Raw genomic sequence first — 24,881 nt, 5'->3', positions numbered from 1 at the left:
GAATACCTCGAGACAATAAATAGATTTCCGAGTGATTTCACAATGGGGTTCTTATACAAAAGAAATAATCTAATGCCATAAATTACCACCACATGTAACCCCACATTTAAAACTAAGATAATCGCAACTATCTTAATTCCTTTTGAGACAACTAAGAGTTAGATATTTCGATCTTCTTTCGGTTCTACTCTTAATGCCTTTCAATAAAGAATAGTCTCGAAGAATATGGTTAAGTTTACAATACATTGCTTAAAACAAGTCTTTACAAAATAACATAACTTCATCCTCTACAAACAAGTACAACTATTGGCAAATGTTTACTCATGACAGTAGCCGAGATTTTGAAACTGACGTTAATCTGTTAAACTAAGACAGATAACCTGAATAATTTGAAAGATACACAACATTATCCACGGAACAGTTTGACAAATCGTTGGAGTTCTCGAGTGTAAGGTTCATGTACTCCAGAACATCACCCTAAATCTCCGTTAAAGGGGTTGTCTCTATGTATTATCCTTTTCTTCTCTGTAATTGAGCTATGCCCAATTATTATTAATATATTAAAATGTTAAATTGTACCAATACGTAAGATTTTATATTATCATCAGAACCAATAATATTCTTCAATGTTCTGATTTAGTATGTTATGGTCTTATTTATTTTTGTTAAAAGATGGATAAAGGCACAATATATATATATATATATATATATATTTATACCCGTCCTGTGTCTGAGATACTTTACACTGCCTGTATTATTGTGTATCGTATATAAGCAATTTGAAACAAAACTTTAAAACTGCACGACTTCACAATTGGCCTTGTACTTCAAATTTGTAAAAATCAAAATTAATTTGAAATGACGACTTTTATTGCGAACAACTGTTTATGAAATAGCTTTATATCAAAAATAATTGCTTTGTAATTTATATATTTGTCATATGACGCTGATAAATGTGATACATAACTTGGATTCTATTTTTTTTTAGGAAGAGTAAGTATATAATAATGTTGGTAACCTACACCGATATCATTCAACGATATCAAGGTGGTACAATCTTCATTTTAAAGAGACGCGAGCAGTACGAATAAATTTTTATATTTATATGGTTTATTCATCACTGCTCTAAGAAGGTAAAAAAAAAATGTTCATGACTTTATTTAAATATAATATGTTATATTAATGACAATGTAATGTTAACTATCTAGAGGTTTGATTTGAGAAACTCGTCGGGATTCTTTCAAGCGGGTTAACGCCTTCGGAGCTGACGAGTAGTGTTATCTAATTGTTCAGATGGGACGAACATTCAAGGCCCATTCGTGTACATACAGGCGTCAACGTACAGAAACACTTTAGAGTTGTAGTCGGAAACGCCGCTATCCGGGAAATATTCACCGCCATAGCATTGCACACATGACCATGGACAAATATCCGTATGTTAGTCTCAAATGAGTCAAACATTGGGTTGACGGGACGTTAAACCCCATTTTATTCTATTTATTAACGAGTACCGGTAGTTAAAGGCACGATATGCCTGATCATTCACATATATCTCAAACGTCAATAATATTACTATTTTATTCTAAACACTGTAGACAGTAGTTGTTCAGCATTTCCGAATTTGCAAAAACCTGGATTACAGCAAAAAGATTACACGAAAATTATTACTTTATTTCTTTATTTATCTAAGACACATAAAGATGTCGGTGTAAAAATCAATAGAACCCAACGTAAAGTTTAAATTGTCATGACTTAAGTTAGAATTTATCAATTTAAATTAGCTTTGGACCAGAAAGTATTTTTACATAATCAACCTACTGTTTATTGAGTATTGTCGTATATTCTATATTTAACATCTATTCTATCATGTTGGGATTTTAAAGGTAGTGACTACAGTGTTTTAATTTGACGACTTCGAACAATCGAGTAAGATGTTTTAAACCAGTAGTAGTAGATCGACAGCTATATAGATAATATTGGTGACACAAAGTATGTTCATTCTTCTCTGTGACTAATGTGTACCACCATTTTAGTAATAGCCCTTCGAAATCTTCACCTCAATGTCTGCACTGAAACTATCAGCCAATTTACTCTATGTTTATCGGTACGGTATGTTTGATGTCTGGAGGAGTTTTGAAGTGTTGCGATAGAGGGCTCAAGTACAGATTACCAATAATCCCTGCCCATAATACCCCTCTCACACACAAATTGCCTTCTTGTTGTTTGATGCTATCAGTGGCTCATAAAACACTTACAGCTTTGTGTGACAATGACTCTTGTTCACTTTGATTAGCGGAAGTTTGTTTATTACAGCTGGATTTGTCCATCGATCTAATAGAAAGCAATGATCTAATTTGATAAGATTGTCGACCGCAATTTAAATACACAATACAAATAATGACGAGTTAGGTTAACGACCAGTCAATTATCGTAGACGGGTAACTAAGCAGACAATATATCTATAAACTTCTAGGAACTCTCTCTAAGATAGATATTGTCTGCGATATGGGCTGTGTAGAAGTAGCAGTATACCAGTTCTATAATAAAAGTGTCATGGGAAACATGCAGCGTGCGGATCAAATCGATGACAGAAAGCTATTTATTCATTGTGTGAGATCTAAACACAACTTAAAAATATTATCTTGTTTAATAAATGTATATGTATGTGTGTGTAAACAGGGGACAACTTAAAATATTGAATAGATTTGTCACTGGAAAATCTTCCTCTGATCTGGTGGAACAAGACTTGAACAAAGTGCCAGTTACCAACGAGATGAATGGGATACGATAAGAACCCACCAAGGAACATAGTTTATAAATAATAGTATGGGTTTCAAAACGAAATTGGGATAAATAATGGTTTATGAAATGAACTGGTACTTCTTACCTTTCTACCCACTTCATTATTATGTAAATTCATCAAATTGCGTATATCCCTAGAGTCTTCGTGTCGCACTATCTCTGGGGCGTCCACAAAACCTTGGCTAAATTTTAAGCCATAGTCTACATTATCGGAGCATCCACCCCACTGGAAGCCCTCTCCTTTATTGTCTTGTCCATAGCGACTCATGTCACAAGAACAGTCTGTTAAATTTCCCGCACTACACGATTGCGTCACAGAATGCACTACCCCGGCACTCAATATGGCATAAATGAAAGCAGTTTCTCTGGTTCCTGAAAAAATATAAAATAATTATGAAATAAGATTAAATAGTTTTTTTAATAATGTAGGAAGTAACATAAAATATAGGCCCACTTGTACCTAAGTCAACCGATGGATTCATATTAACAAAAGATACCAGTTTGGCTAATATAATTATGAAAAATGTTATCTTTTAAACAATCACACAGTTTTACAAAGTTCCAGTGACAGTTTTGGGTGGAATGGAGAGTGAGGTAGGACATGATTTGACAATATACGTAACACTAATACCAGGGGTTTTAAAGCCACGCCAGGCGATGGGGAACGTCTAGGTCTTGTAATATGCTAAAAAAAAACAATTTTTAAGGGCCATCAACGGCATCACAGCAATTCTGAACTGAGTTAACGACTGGACTTATTTGGTGTAATAATAAACAGTACTAAAATTTAGAATTGATGACACTAATAATCTAACAAAGCATAATGGACACATAATATGTATTTTCCAAAACAAGTACGACCGTACTATGGACCAGGAACCGAGTATGGCGTTGTCGCAGACATCATGAAATTGTGACACCATACCAAATATCCAAGGCAGTCAACCGATGTGCCATTGCCCCAGGAACAAACATGCCAAGTTTAATGGCGGTCGTACTTCAATTGACGGAGTCTTGGGATTTTATCGAAGACAAGAAAACGAAAAAGATGACTAACGTTTGGACCCAGTTCCTGGTATAAAAAAAAACACACAACCGCAAACCGATATCTACTTAATATACACAGGTTACACCCAACACACGATAAAATATTTTTCGCGTTGCAAGCCCGATTACTGCATATCTAATCCCCGTTAAGGTAAATCTCGATGTCACAAAATATAGCAATGGAATAGAATGTGAAAGTTTAGGTAACTAAGTTACTCACGGACAGAAACACAACTGTCTTTAGTGTTGTATACAAAGATGAATATCAAATATATCAGCCCAGTATTTTGAAAACATCTCTATCAGTCACATCAGACATGTTTTATACAATGGCCATTTTGTCATATTTATCTTATCTCGCCTTGAAAATGCTTTACGACCGATTTTGTCAGGCGGCAAAAATTGTATCAGCTATGATACGCATATTAAGTTATTTTTCTATTTGAGGTATGCAAAGCTAATGTTAATTTAATACAGTTACAGGGCATGGATCTAAGTCTCCGAGTTCTAAACCAACAATATATTCAGTAAAAAGGTTTAAAACATATTTATTTCTTGAAGTAATGGGCATAAATTATAACTTTAATGCACCAAAGAGAGAGAGAGAGAGGGAAATGGGGTTTAACGTCCACTCGATACAATCTAGGTCATTTCGGGACTAACATATGGTTTAATTTTATTTCAATAATTCGCTTGCGCGTAGTGTTCTTTAGCATTGGGAGGAAACCGGAGGACCCAGAGAAAACCACGAGGTTGGACAGGTGACCCTACTCCTTGTCACGTACAACCGGGGATTCGAAACCACGCCAGTTGACTCAATGACAGGCTTCGTGATACAGCGCGCACGTAATAACCATTCAGCCATCCAACCCCACAAATGCACCAAAGACGTATGCACTGGAGGAGTCGGGATGTTGGTTGCCACGCATAAGTCATGCGTTCGACGTCGTTCCGGCAGACGGGCGAATGGGTATAGCATTATACATAAGCTTGCAAAATTAAAGGCATTAGGAACTACTTTGTACAATGTTTGATAACGGATAGAGGGAGAATGAAAGCTCATCAGTAGAAATTATTTCGTCTATTGATCCCTTTGGATATATATCCAAAATGCAATTTTCCAAAAAATATCCCAGTAGTTCGTATTAGGATGCTTTTCAAAATTTTAGTTATGAAATTGACAAATTCCTTGTAATAAAACATAACCTATTAAAAGCATTAACCTTTCAAGTACATCCTTTGTGTATGGTATAAATTAATATCGTCTGATGGATGTTGTTTTTTATGTAAGAAACGCACCTTCTTTCCAGAACTACGGTTTTAGTCCCGAGATGGCCTAATTTTTGTTGAGTGGACTCTATACCCCATTTCTCTCTTTTTCTGTCAGAACTACGGTTTATTTTTTTAGGAATTAGTGAAAATAAAGTCCTGCTCACACGTCAGAAACTGTCAATGTGATCAGATTTCTATAGCTATACACATGGACATAGACCATTATCAAAATCAAAACTTCTTTCATAAAGTCACAAAGTTGAAATTCTTGTAAACAAAAGTAGGGGATATGGTACCAATGGTTATTTCCAGTAATTATTAATGATTCCTGGAATCAACACTAGATGGAACTTATCTGACTGGATGTTGCCAAAATCTGTGTGTAGGACTGCGCAGTCAAAACAGTTTATTGAACTGCTGTATTTAAACAATCATGTGTTTACCGTTCAGTAACTTTAGCTTCTGAAATTCGTATCTTGATAAAATATACCAAAATGGTATGCTAAAATTGAATGTTGGAACTGTGCGTTATACAAAAACTGATATTGAAAATAGAACCAGTAGTTAACTTGCTGTTCAATGAAAGCCGTTGAGGTGAATATCACTTCCTCATCTACATATATAAATTTACGTCGCAAGTTCTTTTTTGTGCATGTGTAATTAGGTTTCTTTTATCTCATCACCTTTTTTCTGTTGTGCAATAATCATGCACTGATGATTTATATTCAGCGTACCTAAGTGATTTGTTTTTCCTTCTAACAATAGTTCAAAATTCAAGCTTCGGCTTCAGAAACCCACGTTCAAACAAAAATTAGTAGTGATGGACTTCAGGTATGCTTATTCATTCTAGCTAAGTCCGATATCACTGATTTATTTGAGAAGTTCATTTAGAGTTCTAATCCCTAAATCTAAATAGTTCCATTGTAACATAGTTCGAAACAAAACATTTATATATAGTATACCCATGGATAACAATCACACGAATAATAAAATAGCATTTCCAGCAAAATAAACAATAGAAAAGAAAATGGAAATGACAATAAAAATCCAAAAACATCTTCCATGGGCATAATAAAACAACGCAAAAGCTTTCAAAATATGGCACGAAAACAGATTTTTAAAAATAATTATCTGATAAAATAAACAAATGGGACTAGCAATAAAACTTTGCTTGCAATGGATATGTTTTGTCTATAAACATTAAAATATTGATATTTGGTGTAAGTTTCCATCAGAGCAGAAGTAGAAACTAGAATGAAACAACAAATCTGCAAATCTCATTAAATGTGGCGCCTGTGCGTTACATTTACTCCCGATTTTAATTCGGGGCCAGACGTTTTATTGGGGCAGGTGTTTTGTCGTTTTTGAATACGGCAGTTGCTCTTTTATGAGATTCTATGAAAGCAGAAAATTGTTTATGGGAATTTACCTTTGGCGTAAAAACTGTTGGAAAAGTTTTTATGTAGACGAATACAAACCATACTCTACGTTCTTCTCCTTCACAAAGTTTTATTGCCACATTTGCCACAATACAATTTCTCCCAAAATCCCAAACTATACCAGCAACGAAAGCAAATGTTTAGTCTATATAAAATTTATATACACCCCAAGCCGAATTCAACAATTTTATTGGATGTGTAAGTTAGACCTTTAGAGAATTTGGTGAGAACGACTATGCGAATGATATCTTGTTGTTACGGTTTGATGCTGTTCCTATTGTCGAAATCAAAGATATGGTTCTTAATAATAAAGTGGATAACCGATATGTTAATTTTTTTTATATAATATGCATATTTACAGTTTGAACGAATAAATAATTATCGTTTTCTATCGTACGGGCATAGAGGTCAAGAGAGAAAAGCATATGAAAGGAGGATTTTTGAATGGAGGGTTTTCATTGAGTATTTGGTGTAATTCGTTTACTCTTCAAATTCTTGCGTCCGTCACAGTGGGCTTTGAATATTGTACTAAATCACCAGTACACACCCCCAATCCAATCTAAAGACAATCTCCCACTGAATGTTGGTAAAGTCACCCGAAAGCCAAAGAGAATTGTGTTATGTGAAAGAAGCTTTTCTACACTTCGTTTGTATGTCCCGCTAACCAAACCCTAGGATGCATTCCTGATAAGTTTTCTGAATGTGAATAGGCGGGTGGTTATGTCTTTAATGGCCTTTAAGGGGTGATTTGTAACGGTATTTTTTCAAAGGAATAAAACACAGAGACAGTCGTACGTGACATCTTAAAGTAGTTCGGTTGTCAATTGTTCGGCAAAACGAGATAGAGACGGTATGTGCAAACACTGAGATCGCAAGCAGATTACCAATGCACTACAAATGAAAACGATACATTCTTATATTGTACTGCAGCATACTTTGGCGATTGTCTCATATCTCAAAAGAATTGAATTAAACCAAATGAATTACTAGTTTCCAGTATACTTATTGCAATAATTATTATTTTTTCATTAGTGATTTGACATCAAATGCAGTGGCGTCTACTGCGTATCAAGTGGTGCTGTTTAAAAAACTATCGTGTTACATCGTGTAAGATATATTCTTGTGATAGTCGGGAATTTAATAATTTTACAACAATTATACTTATTTGAACAATATAGACCATAGTACAATAATAAAAAAACATTTATTATCATAAATTCAATATAGACCTTCAATATGGCTTCATCAACCTGTCGTGAAAAAAAAATCGTTCGATATTCTCGAGACAAGACCAAGACCATCTAAAACTTACCAGGCAGGGTCATTTGCCATTTATATGACATGTTTTGAAAATATTTCCTTGTTTTTTTACTTTCATTTCCAACATGTATTGTTGAAAAGAGTCACAGTTTTCTCCCTTAAACCCTGTGACTAATAACGTTTACTTCGTGTGTTTATCGCCTTTGTTAAAGAGGTGGTACCTTTAAAAAGACATTTACACGGGAAACGTCAAAAATAAACCGAATGATTTATTGTCGTAATATCAGATCGAAACCAAACAAAAGCTATTATTTTTTTAACATTTTAATTGTTAGTTTTGGCACCTACAGAATATCCCTGCATCAAATGTCCAAAATGATATCTTTGTAGTTCAAATATTGTGACCCCTTAACATAATATGATCGACGTGTTCAAAGGAAATATTTCTTATAACAGGGAATATATTTCTATTCATATCTGCAGTGTATAATTTGGAAGAAAGAGTGGAAGAAGATTAAATCGGTTATACAATAATGTACAAGCAGATATCAAGAGCTTACAGTAAAGAGATTAGTGATATCTATCACGCCCTCTATACCGTATCACTTGCGCTTTACGTTATAAATATGGCGAGACCATTTCAGCAATTCAATACTACAGCGATTTTGAAAAAAATAGTGCAATGAAAAGAAAGATGATTTTAAAATGAAAACTGTTTATTTCATCAGCAACATGGCGTACACCATATAACGACCAAGATGTGCACGTTTTAGCAATAGCGAAGAGTCGTTTGATTTGCCGTGTTCTCATCAAGGCTCCTAATGGATCCAACAGCTTTTAGACAGAAAAATTTAAAGAGCAAAAGGTGCCTGCATGCAAGCCGAAAATAATTCGCCTGTGAAGTAACGCTGAAGTTCAAAGACGAAGCTTTGAAGCGGAACACGAGGTTTTATGAATATCTAGCAGAAATGCACATTCTTCACAGAACTACGTCTAAAGCAGAATTGGATAATAAATTCTCTCGAGGCTCTGTTTAATATCCCTGATGGGCTTTTAATAGAAGTTTGAATGCTGTAATGACCCTCTAATGTTGCCATCACGCACATGTTTCGTTGATTAATGTTTTTCTGACTATTGTAGTTAAAGAATCCTAAGGCAGACATCATATTTCGACATTGATCTTAACTTAACCCGTTTTTTATAGTTGCTATACGACTTCAACTCGACAAAAGAAAACTCCTTTCAATTCTAGGATAGCTTCAAAACTATCAACACGAATTCACTTTTACCTCTAATAAATAGAAGACGGCTGTTTGGGATTGAAATGGAAGTTTTATGGGTATGGGAGACAAGATTTTATATTTCTGTTGAAGATAATGACTCGTATACGAACAATATTCAAAGAAAAGTGATAATCTATTCGAATTGAATAATGTTTTATGATGTTACATTGTGAATGCCTTGAATACAGATAACGCCTGTTCTAAATGTCGAGTAGAATTCAATTGGTTTGCGTTTGACACAATTGCAGCATAAACGCCAGGGTCGTTCTAAAAGTAGATCAAAGTAAATTCGACACTAAAATTCGACGTTTAAAATAGTATCTCTATTGTTCCGCAAGTTTGTGGCCAAATGTGCCAAACTTTCAACTTTCAGTCGTGTGGAATAAAAACATCATAAACTCCTCTCGGCACATGAATAAAACGTAGTAAAATGGGTAGCTAAAAATAAACCAAACCAAATTTAGTTAGTTCGGATGGATATATAATGTATAAATGTGGGTTAAATGCAATTGGAGCAATTACAGAAATAATCAATTGAGAGAATATATTGAACTAAACAAATTTCAAAACACTAAAATTGTCAACATATTATTATTTTTTTCGCAATTTTTTTATGATTTGCTGCTAGCGCCTAATCAACATCAAACCATCCTTTCGACATGTAAATGGTGTTATTAATAAACATTTCAGTAAAAAACACACAACCCGTTTACCTGATTGCATAATAAAGTTGAACAATGCAACATATAATTGTAGCATATTACCAACAAAAAAGGACGAATGGAATTCTTTAATATTCCAATAAAATTTGAATGATATTTAAAGTTCCTACCTTTACTAAGAACGTGTCCAAAAACTGTCTGATTTCCTACAAGAGTACAATTCCATCTTTCAAATTTAAATTGTTTTTGACATTCTATGATTCCACGTCGAGCACCTTCACCGATACAATAAACAGATTCTGGATTTTTCAAGCACACTTCTTTCTGTTGAATAACAAGGCCAGGTATTTCACAGTCATCTTTTTGCAAAGATCCTGCTAGGGAAGCAACACCTAGAGACCTACAAAATTTTACAAAATATAGTTTAATTCTAAGATGACACAACATTATGAATCTAAAGTCCAGGAGAACAAACCAGGTGCATCGCTATATTAGAATTTATATATTTACCATAAGTTTGTTTGGGTCTTTTTTTAAAAAAAAATAAAAAGTAAATTTTTTAAATGTGGAAATGTACCATAAATTGTTATCCTATCAGAGAACGAAACTTTGAATAATTCTCGAAAATAGGTAATGTTACTTTCCACGACAGACAACATAAAAATCACTTCTTGATACAAGTGATTTTTTTTCCAGTGACATGCGTTTGTGTCTAGGTTATCTAAGATTTGATATAATAGTAAATAAGATAATATAGTAGTGTTTAGAAATCGGCACAATGTATCTTTAAATACGCGTAGTTCTTTTGACATGTTTAAATTAATCATTCAACTTAAGTAACCTATTTATCACTTGAAAATTTGGAAAAAATGTTCTATGTTTTGCTTTCTGTTAATACAGATGTCAAACTAGCTATTAATTTCCATTTGTTTCAATAGAGATAATTAAGAGGAATTTTGGAAATGATATATTACTGACATTTAAAAATAAATTCTGAAAACATATAGCAGAGAATTTGTCAGTTAAAGAAGCATATAAACCGAAATGTGTAGGGTAAGTCCTTAATATAGATCTTACAAATATTTGAGACATAATAATTTGTAGGCCTGTGATGTACGAAAGATAACAATAATTTGTGTGTTTTTCTTCAGTCGATGATTTGTAGGCATGTTCATTTCCTGTCTTAATTTACAAACTTAATAAAACAGAAAAATGAAACAATTTACTCGTTCAGTTAAATCAAAGTCTGTACCTAATGGAATTTATAGGCCAATCAATGTTTATATTATTATGTAACGAAAATAACGATTCGATTTTCTTTTTAACACATTTTGTGTCATTTCTTTAAAAATGATATCAATTATAAAAAGATTTGAATAAATCTAAAATTATAATATTTTAATATTTTTATAATAAAAAATATCAATTGTCCAATAAATATTACAAAATATTGTATAATAAGTAATTATCTTTCTGCATTTTAAATAACCTCCATTAATTTACAATATGTAAAATGGGCTAATGTAGGCTAATGGATAAACTAATTTAAAAATATTAATTTCAAAGTTTACAAAATAATTATTCCTGAAACCTCCATAATTCTTCATAATATAGTAAAAAACCCATCAGCCTTATGAATGAATTAAAATAATTTAGGGAAATGAAATAGTGTAGGGTCTCCACTATTTGGAAATTCTGAAATCTAACCTGTAGCCAACGTTTTCTTTGAAGTGAAATTCAACATCAAAGATATAATATGTAATATAATCGTTTCTATTTATCAATGTTTGTGAATGTGACTATCCACATTTTAGCACGGGGATCGACTCAGATTGTATTTGCTGATATTAGATTATTATGGCTATTTTGAAGAATAAAATGTCTCCTTATCAAAAGCTTAATGGTTGTAAATGTCTTCTTAGATTTAAATCCGCCATTTCGTTTTGAAATCATGAATGAATACTTAAAAAAGATCACTTACATCCAAGCAATAGCCAGAACCTGGCATTCTGTTAAAAACAGAAAAAGTAAAATTATTCTTAATATCCAGTGCCGTGTCGGCAACAGGCAATATGCCATCTTTTTTTCACACACACATTCCTACTTGATGGTTACGGTATTAATCCAGTTTGGGTGTAAAACCACATCGAATGTATTGATATTCCTAGCTATCTATCAGAGCAAATGATACATCCCGTCAGTGTTGAAAGCCGAACATTATTCATTACAGCTTTTTACAAGCCGCTATATCTTTTCATTGGTTACTTCTGCCCAGGTAGGAAAATGGATTATTTTCATTGGTCGTTGCATCACGTGATATGGTAATCTATCAGATTGCGTCGTCTAGTCACCGGTCTTATGGAAAGTTGTGAAGTAAACGCTAAAAAGGTGTAGTAAATGACGTAAACTGATCGACTTAAGGTCAATCCATATATCATATCCAATAAGACACCTAAGATAGTATAGAATACTACTAGATGATAAATATCTCAATAGCTTATGTGCTACGGAGTACGTTTCTCCCCTTATCGGCAAAGATAAATGTATAGATATAGAAGACATTTTAATAACAACTATCCACATTGCATTATTGTCGGCTATTTTTGTTTATGTACACCGTTAAATAGATTGTCAATCCACAGTTTCATAGTTTAGAAATGGGAGCAGTACAAATTGTTGGCTATAGGTGGTCATACGAATAACAAAATGATGCAACTATTTCAGTATCGCTAGGGGCTTATCCTTTCTTAATTTATTTCTTATTATCGTAGAACATCGATAGCTCACTATAGTGATATGATTACTTGAAATTTTTCCAAAAAGATGTAACAGTACGCATATAAATAGGAGAACAAAAGTTGCACACTACAGAAATTTACGGCATATCTACACAGAAAGAATTATATGGAGAAAAGTGTAAAATCCTTTCTATCAATATTGTCATCAGATAAAATTTGCCTCTTTATTTACCTGGAAGGTGTCAAGGTTCAGAATAATAATACATTTCCAAGGGCTGAAAAATTACAAATTATGTCGTTTTTTGATTTGTTAATAAGCGTGCAATTGCTTTATTGTAACAATTCTTATTGAAACTGCTCTCTTTTTATATATACATTTCACCCCGGCACTTTAAATTAAAAGATTGGTAATCTAATTTTATTTATCAAAGCTAACACATATTAAAAAAAATAGATATTTTACAGCAAAAAAGCAAGATGGATGTTGAGCACTGAATCAGAAAAAATAGGCGTATAATTCATCAAGCATGTGTTAAAAGGCCAACCTGAAATGAACAAACGCATATATTAAAAATTCATGTCTCTTCGATAATTGAAAGGGATAGTAAGGTAAAAATTATAAAATGTTCAATTAAAGTATGCTATAGATATTGTATATGCCCATTAACACTATTTTACTAATGTTGTGAACAACTCAGAGTACATTAAAAATTCACGAGGGAAAGCAAAAACATATGGCGGAGACTTGATGAAGTCAATTTCAAAAAGTTTAACCATGCGGCACATTTCAACAAATACTTGGTTTCAACAGCAGTTTTGGTATGTAGCAAAATATGCTTTTCAGATAGATGTATGCTTATTAGTTAGGCTAAAACTGACTTTAAACTATCCTCTGATGTATGGAGATTATCATGAACGAATCCCAAAACAATGGACATCCTTATATAACAAACTTTGCCGTATAGAAATGGATATCGAGAAGGATATACCACGCTTATATTGATGACATTTATCTGTTATCTGAATAGTCGAAATTTATCTGTTTACGAGGCAACGTCAGTTTAAAAGTATCTCTTAAAATACAATAACTATTACTGCAGTCGGATTGGTGAATCCGTCAAATGGTAATTTTAGAGGGCTACATTTTGAATTGGACGTATTATATCATCGCCCATGCCCACCCGTCCGTTCACATTTGTTTAATGACACTCCAGAACTAAAGGTGACGTCACAACTTTATCGGATTTTGATGAAACTTAGAATATATGTTTTTATCCCAAAGATCTCGGAAGGGTTGGATTTTGGCACATATCAGACCGTAACTCACTTACATAGCTTGTGGACCATCTAGAGGTCACAATATTTATTCGATTTTGATTAACCTTCAAATGTTTATTACAATTTGGTAGAAATCGGGGACCGCAACTTCTTGGGTTATGGCCCGACCTTTTACGCATATATAAAATGTGAAATATGTATATGTACAAAGTTTGTGGATCAAAAGATCTCGGATGAGATTGATTTTGGTGGGTAACTTCTTGGGTTTGGCTCCTGTATTTCCGCAAAATGTGTAAGTTTGTGGGCACTCTAGTATAGATTTTCATCGTTATTTGTTGGTCCGTTCAGGGACGAATCCTATTGATAATCTGACCCCCCGCCCCTCCCCCTGCAGAAAACCTTGTGAAAAGGATATTTTTCAATTCGCTGTGAGGCATTGGGATCATAACAGGGCGAATCCTATCGATATTTAGCGTTCCGCGACCTACCGTTCTGTACCCCCACCCCAGTTTTGAACGAAATTTGCTCAAGTTTGGTGTGAAGCATTGGGGTCCTGCGAGAATGAACCCAATCGATATTCAACATTCTGCAACCTTTCGTCCCGGAGTTTTGCCCGCTTAGCAGAAAACCTTGTGAACGCGATAGTTTTTAACATTTGTGAAGCATTAAGTTCATGCGAGGACGAACTCTGTCGATATTCAGCATTCCACTGCCTTCAGTTTCGAAGTTACCCCACTTTTCCGAAAACCTGCTGAACGAGATAGAAGCTATCTTTAGTTCAAATTTTCTGTGAAGCATTGAGGAAGAACGCTATCAATATTCAGCCTTCTGTGACCTTCCGTTCTGGTGTTAATAACCTTTCCCGAAAACCTTGTGAACGGGATAGAGGCTACAGTTTTTAACGTGTTTATTTCCATTTTGGCGTGAAGCAGTGGGGCGATGCGATGATGCGTATGTGCCTTATCGATTGTCCCAGTTCTCCGTGGGCGTATCTTGCATTAAAACCCGCTTGTGGTATAGCACGAAGTTCAAATATCAACACCTTCGCTAAATATTTCTTTGTAAAAATGTCAAAGAATTTAAACAGGATAAAACTGTTAACGGTCTTTCCAGACGAATTAAACCATTTGTTATTAACTAAAATATATCAGAGATGGCTCCATTAAAATCAAAGAAACGGTTAATGCTACCCAGGAAAAATATCCCTCATAGCACACTGAGCCATGTGCATGCCCGTCTTCATTAGCCCAGTCGGAGCAGCAGAACAGTAGGACGTTAAACCCATTTTCATTCTACATGCCCAACCGAGACCAGTATTCACTCATTCATTTTCTTAGTATCTTTATCTCTTTTCATCACATATTTACCTGTGTATCAACAGGTAAGCTCTAATCCTAGGGTGTCTCAATAACATCAATACAACTTATTCAATTGTGCCGGACGTTTGGACGGTTAACGTTACTTTGTTGTCTATCAGTCGTATTTACTCGACAAACTCTTCCCACTTCTATTTCTTTATTTCATGTTTTACTTGAACCGACAATAGCCAGTCAATATATCAAGTGGCTATTTTAGTTTTCTTTGTGTCGATACGTCTAGGTCAAATGCTACTTTATTTGGACCACGGAATAAAAAGCATCAATGCGCATAAGGTTAAAGTACAATTACTATTTCCATAAATGCGTACACGTGGCCACTGGTGTTGGTGAAAATGGTAAATAAATAAATAATAAACAGCGAAATGTGATTCGAAAATTATATTCAACTCAATTTTGACTTAAAATGGGGCTTAACGCCCTGCTTTTTTTTTTTTTTTTTTTGCACCACCATGCAGGGTGCTATGTGATCTTGTTTCGAATTCCACACACGCCAATATGTGCTCGGGATCGCGTCTTTTCGTACCATTCGAATGACTAGACACTGTTATTTGCCAGGCGCTCCGTCCTGCACCACTGACAAGGCGAAACACTGAGCGAATCTGGGCCCCCTTGCTTATCCAGCCAGCACCATACTCACTGAAACACTGCGGCTCCCAATTGAATTATGTCGTGCTATAATAATAAACAACAGTAAATAAATGATGAACTGTAAAAATGACTGTTCTGCATCGACTGGGCTAATTAAGACGGGTATGCGCCAAACAGTGTGCAATGAGGAACATTTTACCCGAACAACGGCGCTACGGCCTACTATTATATCGAATTCTATAACTGTACGCGGGACCTCGGTTATTCGAACGACTAGTGGTTGTCCCTTGCCTGACCATTCGCCCTGCACCACTGACTGATAAGGGCGCACCACGACGGAAAATCCCGATGAACTTTCTCTGGAAATGGAACAATGGACCTCCAGGATAGCGAGGCAACGTCTTACTAATCGAGCCACCGTGGCTTTCTTGAAGACACGGCTTACGTTGTGGTTTAGAGCTTATAAAATGCTGGGATATCTGAAGAAAGAGAAAAGGCAATCGTTAAGCTGTAGCGATTGTGTAAATCTTTTTACATCTTCTTTATATCAGTGTTTTTAGTATTTTAATGTGTAATCTAATATGAGAAACTAAGCACTGTACAAAAGTTAACTCCTCTACTTATTATTTGAACTCGGGTCAGTGACAATATTCGATAATTAATCAAATGTGTACCAGTTTTAAACGTTCAACCATGACATATTTATCGTGTACCAGTATTTAGTAATACAGCATCAGTAAATAGCAACGAATGATTAGGCAAATTAGATGAATACCTCTATATTGTCTTGGAATTAGAAACATTCGTGTTAAACGTGCCACCGCGTACCCAGTATAGCTTCGGTACCTTTTATCGCCGATCGTGTGAAGGCAATTAGCATACCGCGTAAATCTCCTTGATTTATCACAAGTAACTCCAGTTTAAAGGCGAGATTTTGGCGCGAGAAGAGAGCTGCTACCTGTTATACTAATAAAACAATTATTGTTATAGCGAGAGGAAGTAGAGGGGAAGTTTTTATTGTTTGCATATCCTTCACCCACTGCTACATGCCTGTGAAACTACTCTCTCTGCTGGTGCGAGAAGTGAACGAGACTGGAACTCTCCGCACAGAAAGGTAATTAGCCTATCGACACGTGAGCAAACAGAGCAACGAAGGTATTGGCAAGGAAGAATAGACACACGTCATGTACATAAAATATACATTGTTATACAAAAATACAACAAAACCCTATTACCCCGTGAATAAAAAAGTGGGAAGTGGTATATATAGAGCTAGAGAAGGTATAGAGTCCCATGCTTGTGGTCGTTGTTTCGATCTTCGCTGAGAGAATATGTGACTTGTAAATACTCCGTTTATCTCACACAGGAAAGAGTCCTGCGCATTTACTGAATTTACTCAAGAAATAGGCTTGTCTGCGATGTCACTCTAAGTGAAAGGGGGCGTTAAAACCCCAATTCACAACTAACAAGGTGACAGCGATTTATATTTTTATTGGTGGTAATCTTTTAAGGTAGTTATATCTCTTCCTGAGAAGACAACTACACGATGGATTAACAGTGTTTTCATCAAATCAAAGGTATTACTGGAAAATTTTTTATGGATCATCATATCTTATTAATTAAACACCCACATCCCGATTAGAAACAGGGTGGAGGTACTATAATTCCAATAAAGAAGATCCCTGATTCTGGATAGGGATATCTCACTTGATTACTCACGAAAATTCCGTGTATTCACTATTAGAAACTAAAACTTACTGATCGGATTGTAACTGAAATGAAATGAAATGAAAGGATGTTTAATATCCTATACTGTTCAGCACTGACTGGGCTAATGACGACTAGAGGCCTCCGAAGGAGGGTGGGCACGATGGCGTGGGCTTTCTTTCTGTGGCACATGCTAGAGTCGATTTGACGTATATCTGAACCATGACTTAATTTTGTAACCAGTGAAAATCGAGAAAAGGCTTGCCATAACCACCTCCGCTTCGATATATATCTGTCAAGTTTCATTTCATTATGTTGGCTAATGAGGGAGGAGTAGCAGTGAGACAATCCCAAGAATAAGGAAATGATCAAGATTTAGACACAGGCTGTGTAAAAAGTAAAAAAATACTTTAAGCCTGACCAAGGAGGTTACTAACGACAGAATGAATGTCAATAGGTTCGTGGTAACGGTTAGCGTATTGGCCTTGAGACGTTCCCGTTGCCCATGTTGCAATTTGCCGATTTATTTTCACTTTCCTAAACTAATTTAGCGAAATAAGTAAAACAAAGAGGGGTTAAATGATTCTAAATATTATGAAAATGGATTGGATGTTGTCTCGGGCACATAAAAGTTCACTCGGCGGTCCTGCATATTTGTGGGGCATGGGCAAGGAGGAGTGGTGTATTCCATCTCATGACTAATCTTGTTTATGAATTCTGGGGTTATCTCTAGCAACTTGGCTTATCTGGGTGATTTTCGGTAATGTAGTCTCCAGCACGATCAATTAGGTTTTAAGTCAGCTGGGCGGTCGAAATTCATCATGCAAGAGTTTAGGATGTTTAGTATACTGGTATAGAAATAACACAACGAATTACTTTGGGTGTAATTTTCACTGAATTTTTATTTACAATTTTAGCAATAGCAAATTTTGTCCTCCTAACTTTTTGACTACCCTTGAGTCTTTAATGGAAACTTTGGAATTATATGCGGCTAATAGAGTTTAAATATGGATGATAACTCGAGCAATCGCTACAAAGCTACCAACTATTAAAGGTTTGTATCAACCAGCACACAAATACAAGAAGATACAAAGTTATGAGCAAACACCAACAGTTTGAAGAAACTGATACCGTACACGTTCACGAAAACACTGTTGTTCTTCATTGGGTACGTGTGGTAAAAACGGACAAACAAATGTCTCAACATCTTGATAAGAAAATATGATATTTGCTTTATAAAGCTCTTAATATTGAAATATAACATAAACAATGCCTTTGACCAGATGATTTATGCCTTTAAAGAGTTGTGTTTGGTATCTTCACATAAAGTGTCCAGGGTATCATTCATATTATGAGAAAACAAACAAATACTGACGGTTCTTCGGTATCATGTTGAGAGTTTTAACGTCTTACGTTTATCGCACTACTGAAGGGGGGAAACTTCCTCGGTCAACACGGGATCGAACCCCCTGATTAGTGAGCCAGTGTCATACCCACCATGCGACCGTGGCTCATGGGCTTTTTAAGAGTCGAGTTATTTCCAGGGATTGATAATTTAACGTGTGTTTGGCCACTATCCAAATTTGTATTCCTTTAAATAGCATTCTTTACTCGGTATTTTCTTCTAATTAGACTCCAGTCAGCAAACGTTAAACTTATAAAATGATTTCAAATTCGAACAGAATTAAGATGAGCAGATACTGAATCTAAAATGAATCCTGATTCAGATTCTTCTATAGGATCGTATGTAACCAAACTTTTTTTATTTATAGTTAGGCCTATTAAATCATGTTTTGAACCTTAACGATAAGTGTCACATATTTATTCCAGTATTTATATATCTATACCAGAACGGTAAATTGTTTCGTTCCAAAGTGTAGATAGTTTCATTTATCCTCTGATATGTAATAGTGCGTTCACAGGTAAAATTATTAGGGAAAATCTCAAGGCGACTGTATCAAGTCATAACTTACCCAGCGGCTATAACTTGGAACTACTTGTAGAAAAAATAATTATATTCGTGCTTACCCCCATGTCGATTTAAAAACAGATGGTGTGGTAGCCGATTTGTAATGTCAGTGTAGCGAGGGTTATTGGGCGGATAATGCTCGTAACCATTGCTTCGGAAATATTAGACAATATTTATATATTCTGATTCTCAGAGAGAGAGAGAGAAAGAGAGAGAGAGAGAGAGATGGGGAGGGGGTTAAGGTTCACTCCACATAAACTAGGTCATTTCTAAATTAGCATATTGTGAAATTGTATTTCAATAGCTTGTTTGTGGGTAGTGGTCTGCAGCAGTGGGAGGAAACCGGAGGACCCTGAGATAACCGACGAAGTTCGGCAGGTATATCGACATACATGTATATTGAAACAAATAGATTCAAGTATATAACTTCAAGATATAAGTTCCACGACTATCTCAAAAACTTATTGCAGGCGTCTCTGATGTGCTGACTATATTTTCAATTAGCCAGTAACACGAAAGACAAACATACATTTCCATTTACTTTCAACTTCACCTGGGGCGGCAATCCCTTATATAGTAAATAACTGCAGTTTTTACGAATGTTTCGGATTGCCCACGTATTAACTGTCTTTCTTCTTCTCTAAGTATAGCTTTGTGTTGTATAAGCTACTGTAAATATGACGGGTCAAAGACCAGGCAGCCAATGGGTACGCGACATTCCAAACTTTGAACCCCCTGAACACTGTCTTTGAAATATTAGTTTTAAACATGAGCCCGTCTTCGTTTATTTCAACAACAGTATTCAGGGTTTTGTGTCACTGAAAGCCAAGAAAGAGCACTGAACATGTCACAAATGCTACAGTTTCCAGTTACTATACTACTTCAATTATGAAAGTTTGGCCTTTAACTTGGATAAAGATTAAAAGGGATTTGAAATAATACAATGCAGCTATATTTTAGACTGACTAAGGATAAAGTAACAATACAAAGTCAGTCTGGTGAAAAAGACAATATCAACAATATGGCATGGCCTATACCTGACGATAAGATCAGCTCTTGTTGATCAATACATCGCAGTGTGTAGCTTACGCCGACAAATTAATAATTTCTTGCGTCGGGGTTTTCGCTCCCGTTAAACTTGTCTGATCGAACATATACGTTTGGCCAAATTTAAAGTTGTATTATGTAAGAGCTAAATCTGCCCATTGCAGGTCTTTTTCTGGCTTTAAATCTTATAACTTATTACTTAACATTTAGTCACATGACAAGCCTATAATCAACTCTCCAGAACATCGGATAGCCGAGATTTAAAGGGATTTGAACACGCGCAAGATTTAAGAATTTAACAATAAAATCGAGACTTATTCATCTTCAGTCATAACTTCGCCCAGAATAAAGTAATCTGAATAAAATTTTCAATATTTTCATTTCTCATAATCTATTTTAAACTGAGTGTAGCCTTTAACATCTCCACAAGGTTTTTTGAAAAGTTGGTGCTGAATATCGACAGGGTTCGTCTTTTTATGACCCCAATGCCTCACACCAAATTTGAAAACAAATTCGCTAAAACTGTAGACTCTATCGCATTTAAAAGGTTTTTCAGTAAAAGCTGAATATCAATAGGGATCGTCCTTTTATGAACCCTTTCGCTTCACACCAAATTTGAAAACTGTAGCCTTCATCATGTTCACAGGGTTTTCTGCAAAGGGGGAATAAGTCTGAAAAGAAAAGTCGCAGAATGCCAAATGTCGGTAGGGTTCCTTGTCTCAAAACCACAATGCTTCACACCAAATTTGAACAGAATGCGTTAAAACCCATAGGATCTAGTGTGTGCACGAGGTTTTCGGAAAATGGGTAGAATAACTCTGGTACAGAATGTTGCGGAAACTGGATATCGACAGCTTTCGCCCATCTGCAACCACAAGGCTTCACACAAAATTTGAAAAGAATCCGTTAAACACTCTATCCTCTGTCGTAATCACAAGGTTTTAGGAAAAGGGGGCATAACCCTGGTAAGAAAGGTCGAGGGACGGTGCATATCGATAGGGTTCGTCCTCTCTTCACCACTATGCTTTACACCAAATGCTTCACAAGAATCCGCAAAAAATGTAGCCTCTAACGTGTTCATCGGCGAACGGGGTAACAGAAATATAGGCGCACAAAAATTACGTTGTTCTCAAAACAACACCTAGTCAAAGGTAACCAAGCCATATGGATGAAATGGAGAAGGTTGAGTGCCGAGGTTTGGTGATGCTCGAAGCCAACTCCTGGTACTAGTAGACCATACAAATAGTGATAATTTCAAATTTTTAAAAAAAAAACTTTAATTAATTTAATTCTCTGATTGGATCACCCTCCCCAGTTCTGAAATGGCTGCCCCGAGGTCGCCACCCCTTCTGTCATCCCTTTGTTTCGTCCATGCGAATAGGATTTTCGCAATGTTACTCCCTGTAAAGAAAAACAGAAATGGCCATGAAATGGGTTTAATGTCCTTTTCTGCACCAACCGAACAAATAAAGATGGCGGGAAAATGCCATGTAATGTTCCATGAGGAGAATTTTGCAAGGATAGTGGTGCGTACGCTGGCTCTTTATCAAATTCCAGCTGTTAAGGTTCATTTACGTAGGCCTACATTTCATCTTGTACACGGGACGCTGTTCCTTGCCAGGTCATACGAAACGTCAACTTTGAACGCTTTGAAGTGTATTAAAAAAATCGGCTTTGCCATACAAGGGAGACAACTAGCGAATCGTCATCAGGATGCAGACCACCATTAATTTCCCCTCTTCTTCCATTTTCGACCAAAAAAATAACCAAAAATGGCCATACAAAAGGGGGGAAATGGGGAGAGGGGGGTTGCTTTAAATAGACGAACCACAATTTGGTGAAATTTTATTGATGGTCTGCCTCCATGACGTTTCAGGCTATTGGCCATTCCTAGGGCCATAACACCTTAATCTCTGTAACCGCAAAAGAGTCGTCTGTTGACCTCCTGGTCCTTCCGGCCCATGAATATTTAGCTAAATCTCGCACTGTATCCGCGCATGGTTAGCTATCAAAATGACCTTCAAATAGGATAAATATGAAAGGGAATGATAGAGTGATAAACTATGGATACACCTGATTGTTTTTTGTTGGTTAGTTATGGGCGGTTTTTTGTTGGGTTTTTTTGGAGGGTGGGGATGGGGGGGATGGTTATGACCAAAGTTAAGATGTAATATTTTTGTGACAAATGGAGGAAGGTCCGAGACGTGCTGGGATCTCTGATGGAGAGTAGGCAGACACAACATATGAAACTTAAGGGGTTGCCGCCTTGCCGGGAAATTGTTGGTTCTGTGACACATGCTGAATTGATTTGACCATGACAAACCAAACCTTGACACCTTGAGGAATTATGATTAAGAACATACTTCGCAGCAACCAAGAACTAAACGGCCTACGGGTAAATAAAAAAACAACCATCAACAATTACTGGTATTTCACGTTTCATTCGATTCTGTTCGCTAGGAGTAGCCCTTAAAGAGAAGGTGATAAAGATTTAGACACAGGTCGTTGCACCGGTGTATAAAGTTTGCTTTAACCGTGGCTGGGGAAGTTACTGGGGACAGAATAAATGCCAAAAGGGTCCGTGGTAACGCTTAGTGTATTGGCCTTGAGTATGCTAACACCTAAAAACGTTCCCGTCGCAATTTTTATTTTTTTATTTTTCATTTTCCTAAATTCATGTAGTGAGATAAATAAAACAAAGACAGGTTAATTGATTCTGAATATTATGTAATTATTAATCCGGCTGTGAAATATAATCTGGAAATCAGGACCGGATTAAGCTGGCATCGGACTCTTGGCTGAAAATATCACCCGGGGCCTTGTATGAATAGTGAAAAACGAACATAATTATTCTGGTCATTGTCCGTCATACACACAAATCCAATGTGTATGTCAGTATGGTTGATACATTTCTTTGGCACAACAGAATAAATCAAATCATAAATTATTTTTGGAACTAATTTGGGGGGCCTCTTTAACATCGGGACATTGCAGTCCGGTTGCACTCCGCCTAACGCGGGCCTGTTGGAAATGGATGTTGGATGCCAAAATAAAATAAAAGATTTCTCAAAATATTAGCCCGCGTCTTTTTCTACAGAAATTTGTACCAAGCTCAGATGCGTTTTGGTCCAAGGCAAGTTAAACACAAACACGTACCGTTATTACTCATCAATTGGTCCAAGGGCCCAGAAGGGCCAGGGATCCATCGGCCCCAATTGCAAATACATAATTTGACATATCATTTTTTCAAAATAACTAAAATTCATCTTGGTACCCATTGAAAAATATAATGGCCTCAATGCGAAGAGAAAAATGACCCATAAGTGAGGTTCAGGAATAGTGAATCAAACTAATTTCGTTTTCTCGTCGTGTCAAGTATTCTTCACCGCAATGAAGATTATATGATTATAATATAAAATAGCCGGTGTTCGATACGAAGCCAGGGGAATGACGAATCGATGAATTACTTTATTTTCACTGCATAAACATACAGAAATGATGTAACCAAACAGGATGCCAGTTAACTCATCCACAAGAAAACTCATCCACACGAAAAGTTTACTTATGTCGTCCACAAATAAAAATATACGTAGAGTCGTCCACACGGCATAACACCATAATAATAGTTGTTCGGATTGGACGAAAAACCGAGGTCACGTGTACATATTGGCGTACACGTAAAAGATCCCTGGGCAGATGGAATTCGATATATGAGTAGGCCGGGCAAAAATTCCCTAATAGCACACTGTATGGCGTATGCCCGTCTTCATTAGCCCAGTCGGAGCAGAACAGTAAATAATAACATAATATTCCATAGTGATTATAATAATATGTACACCATGTAGGTGTGCATATCTGATACGATTTCATTTCATTTCATTGTATACTCATAGCCTACAATATTAGAAATATGTGGTGGAAATTATAATCGTAAATATTTATATTAATTTTGTGCATATAAACTAGTCCCTTTTCTGAATTATGTTAATATATTGGGGTTATTTTTTTAGAAAAGTCGGTGGTCGATGGCGGTCAATTAACAGGAATCGGAGGTCGCCGGATGTCTCCAGGAATGGATTTAGGGAATGGCGGCTGGAGGCGGCACGTTCCGAAGGGCCCTTTACGGGGATTCGAGGGTCTCCATCGCTAGTATGAATAGATGAGATTTAGTATACTTTCATTTCGATTTAGATATCAACTGGAACCGACGATTTCGTTCCCTATATCTAGCGAAAAACAAACATAATTGGGTTTAACATTCTGCTCTTCTGCAACAACTGGATTAATGAAGACGGACAACGTGCGATATGAATGGCCATTTTGCCCGAGCAGTGTCGTTTCCACCTACTCGTCTTCGGGATCCCGATGTTGGGCTTGTATGTTCCTCGGGATTTTCCGGTGAGGTTTCCA

General features: G+C 35.9%; 1 protein-coding gene across 1 annotated transcript in view; it reads right to left on the bottom strand.

Moving 5' to 3' along the window:
* LOC126828565 (protein Wnt-16) overlaps positions 1-11,975 on the bottom strand; it is a 31,623-nt gene extending 19,648 nt beyond the window's left edge. Inside the window, exons 1-3 of the mRNA XM_050558409.2 lie at positions 11,747-11,975; positions 9,936-10,165; positions 2,888-3,174 (exon numbers count right to left, since the gene is read on the bottom strand). Of these exons, the coding sequence (XP_050414366.1) occupies positions 2,888-3,174; positions 9,936-10,165; positions 11,747-11,844 (615 nt within the window). The 5' untranslated portion in view covers positions 11,845-11,975. The remainder of the gene's footprint in view (positions 1-2,887; positions 3,175-9,935; positions 10,166-11,746) is intronic.
* Between the last annotated feature and the right edge of the window lie 12,906 nt (positions 11,976-24,881).

The sequence above is a fragment of the Patella vulgata genome, chromosome 7 (assembly GCF_932274485.2).
Source record: "Patella vulgata chromosome 7, xgPatVulg1.2, whole genome shotgun sequence".
Classification (NCBI taxonomy): domain Eukaryota; kingdom Metazoa; phylum Mollusca; class Gastropoda; family Patellidae; genus Patella; species Patella vulgata.
Note: the sequence above shows the minus strand (reverse complement) of the source record. Positions and strands in the feature narration are given on the sequence as shown.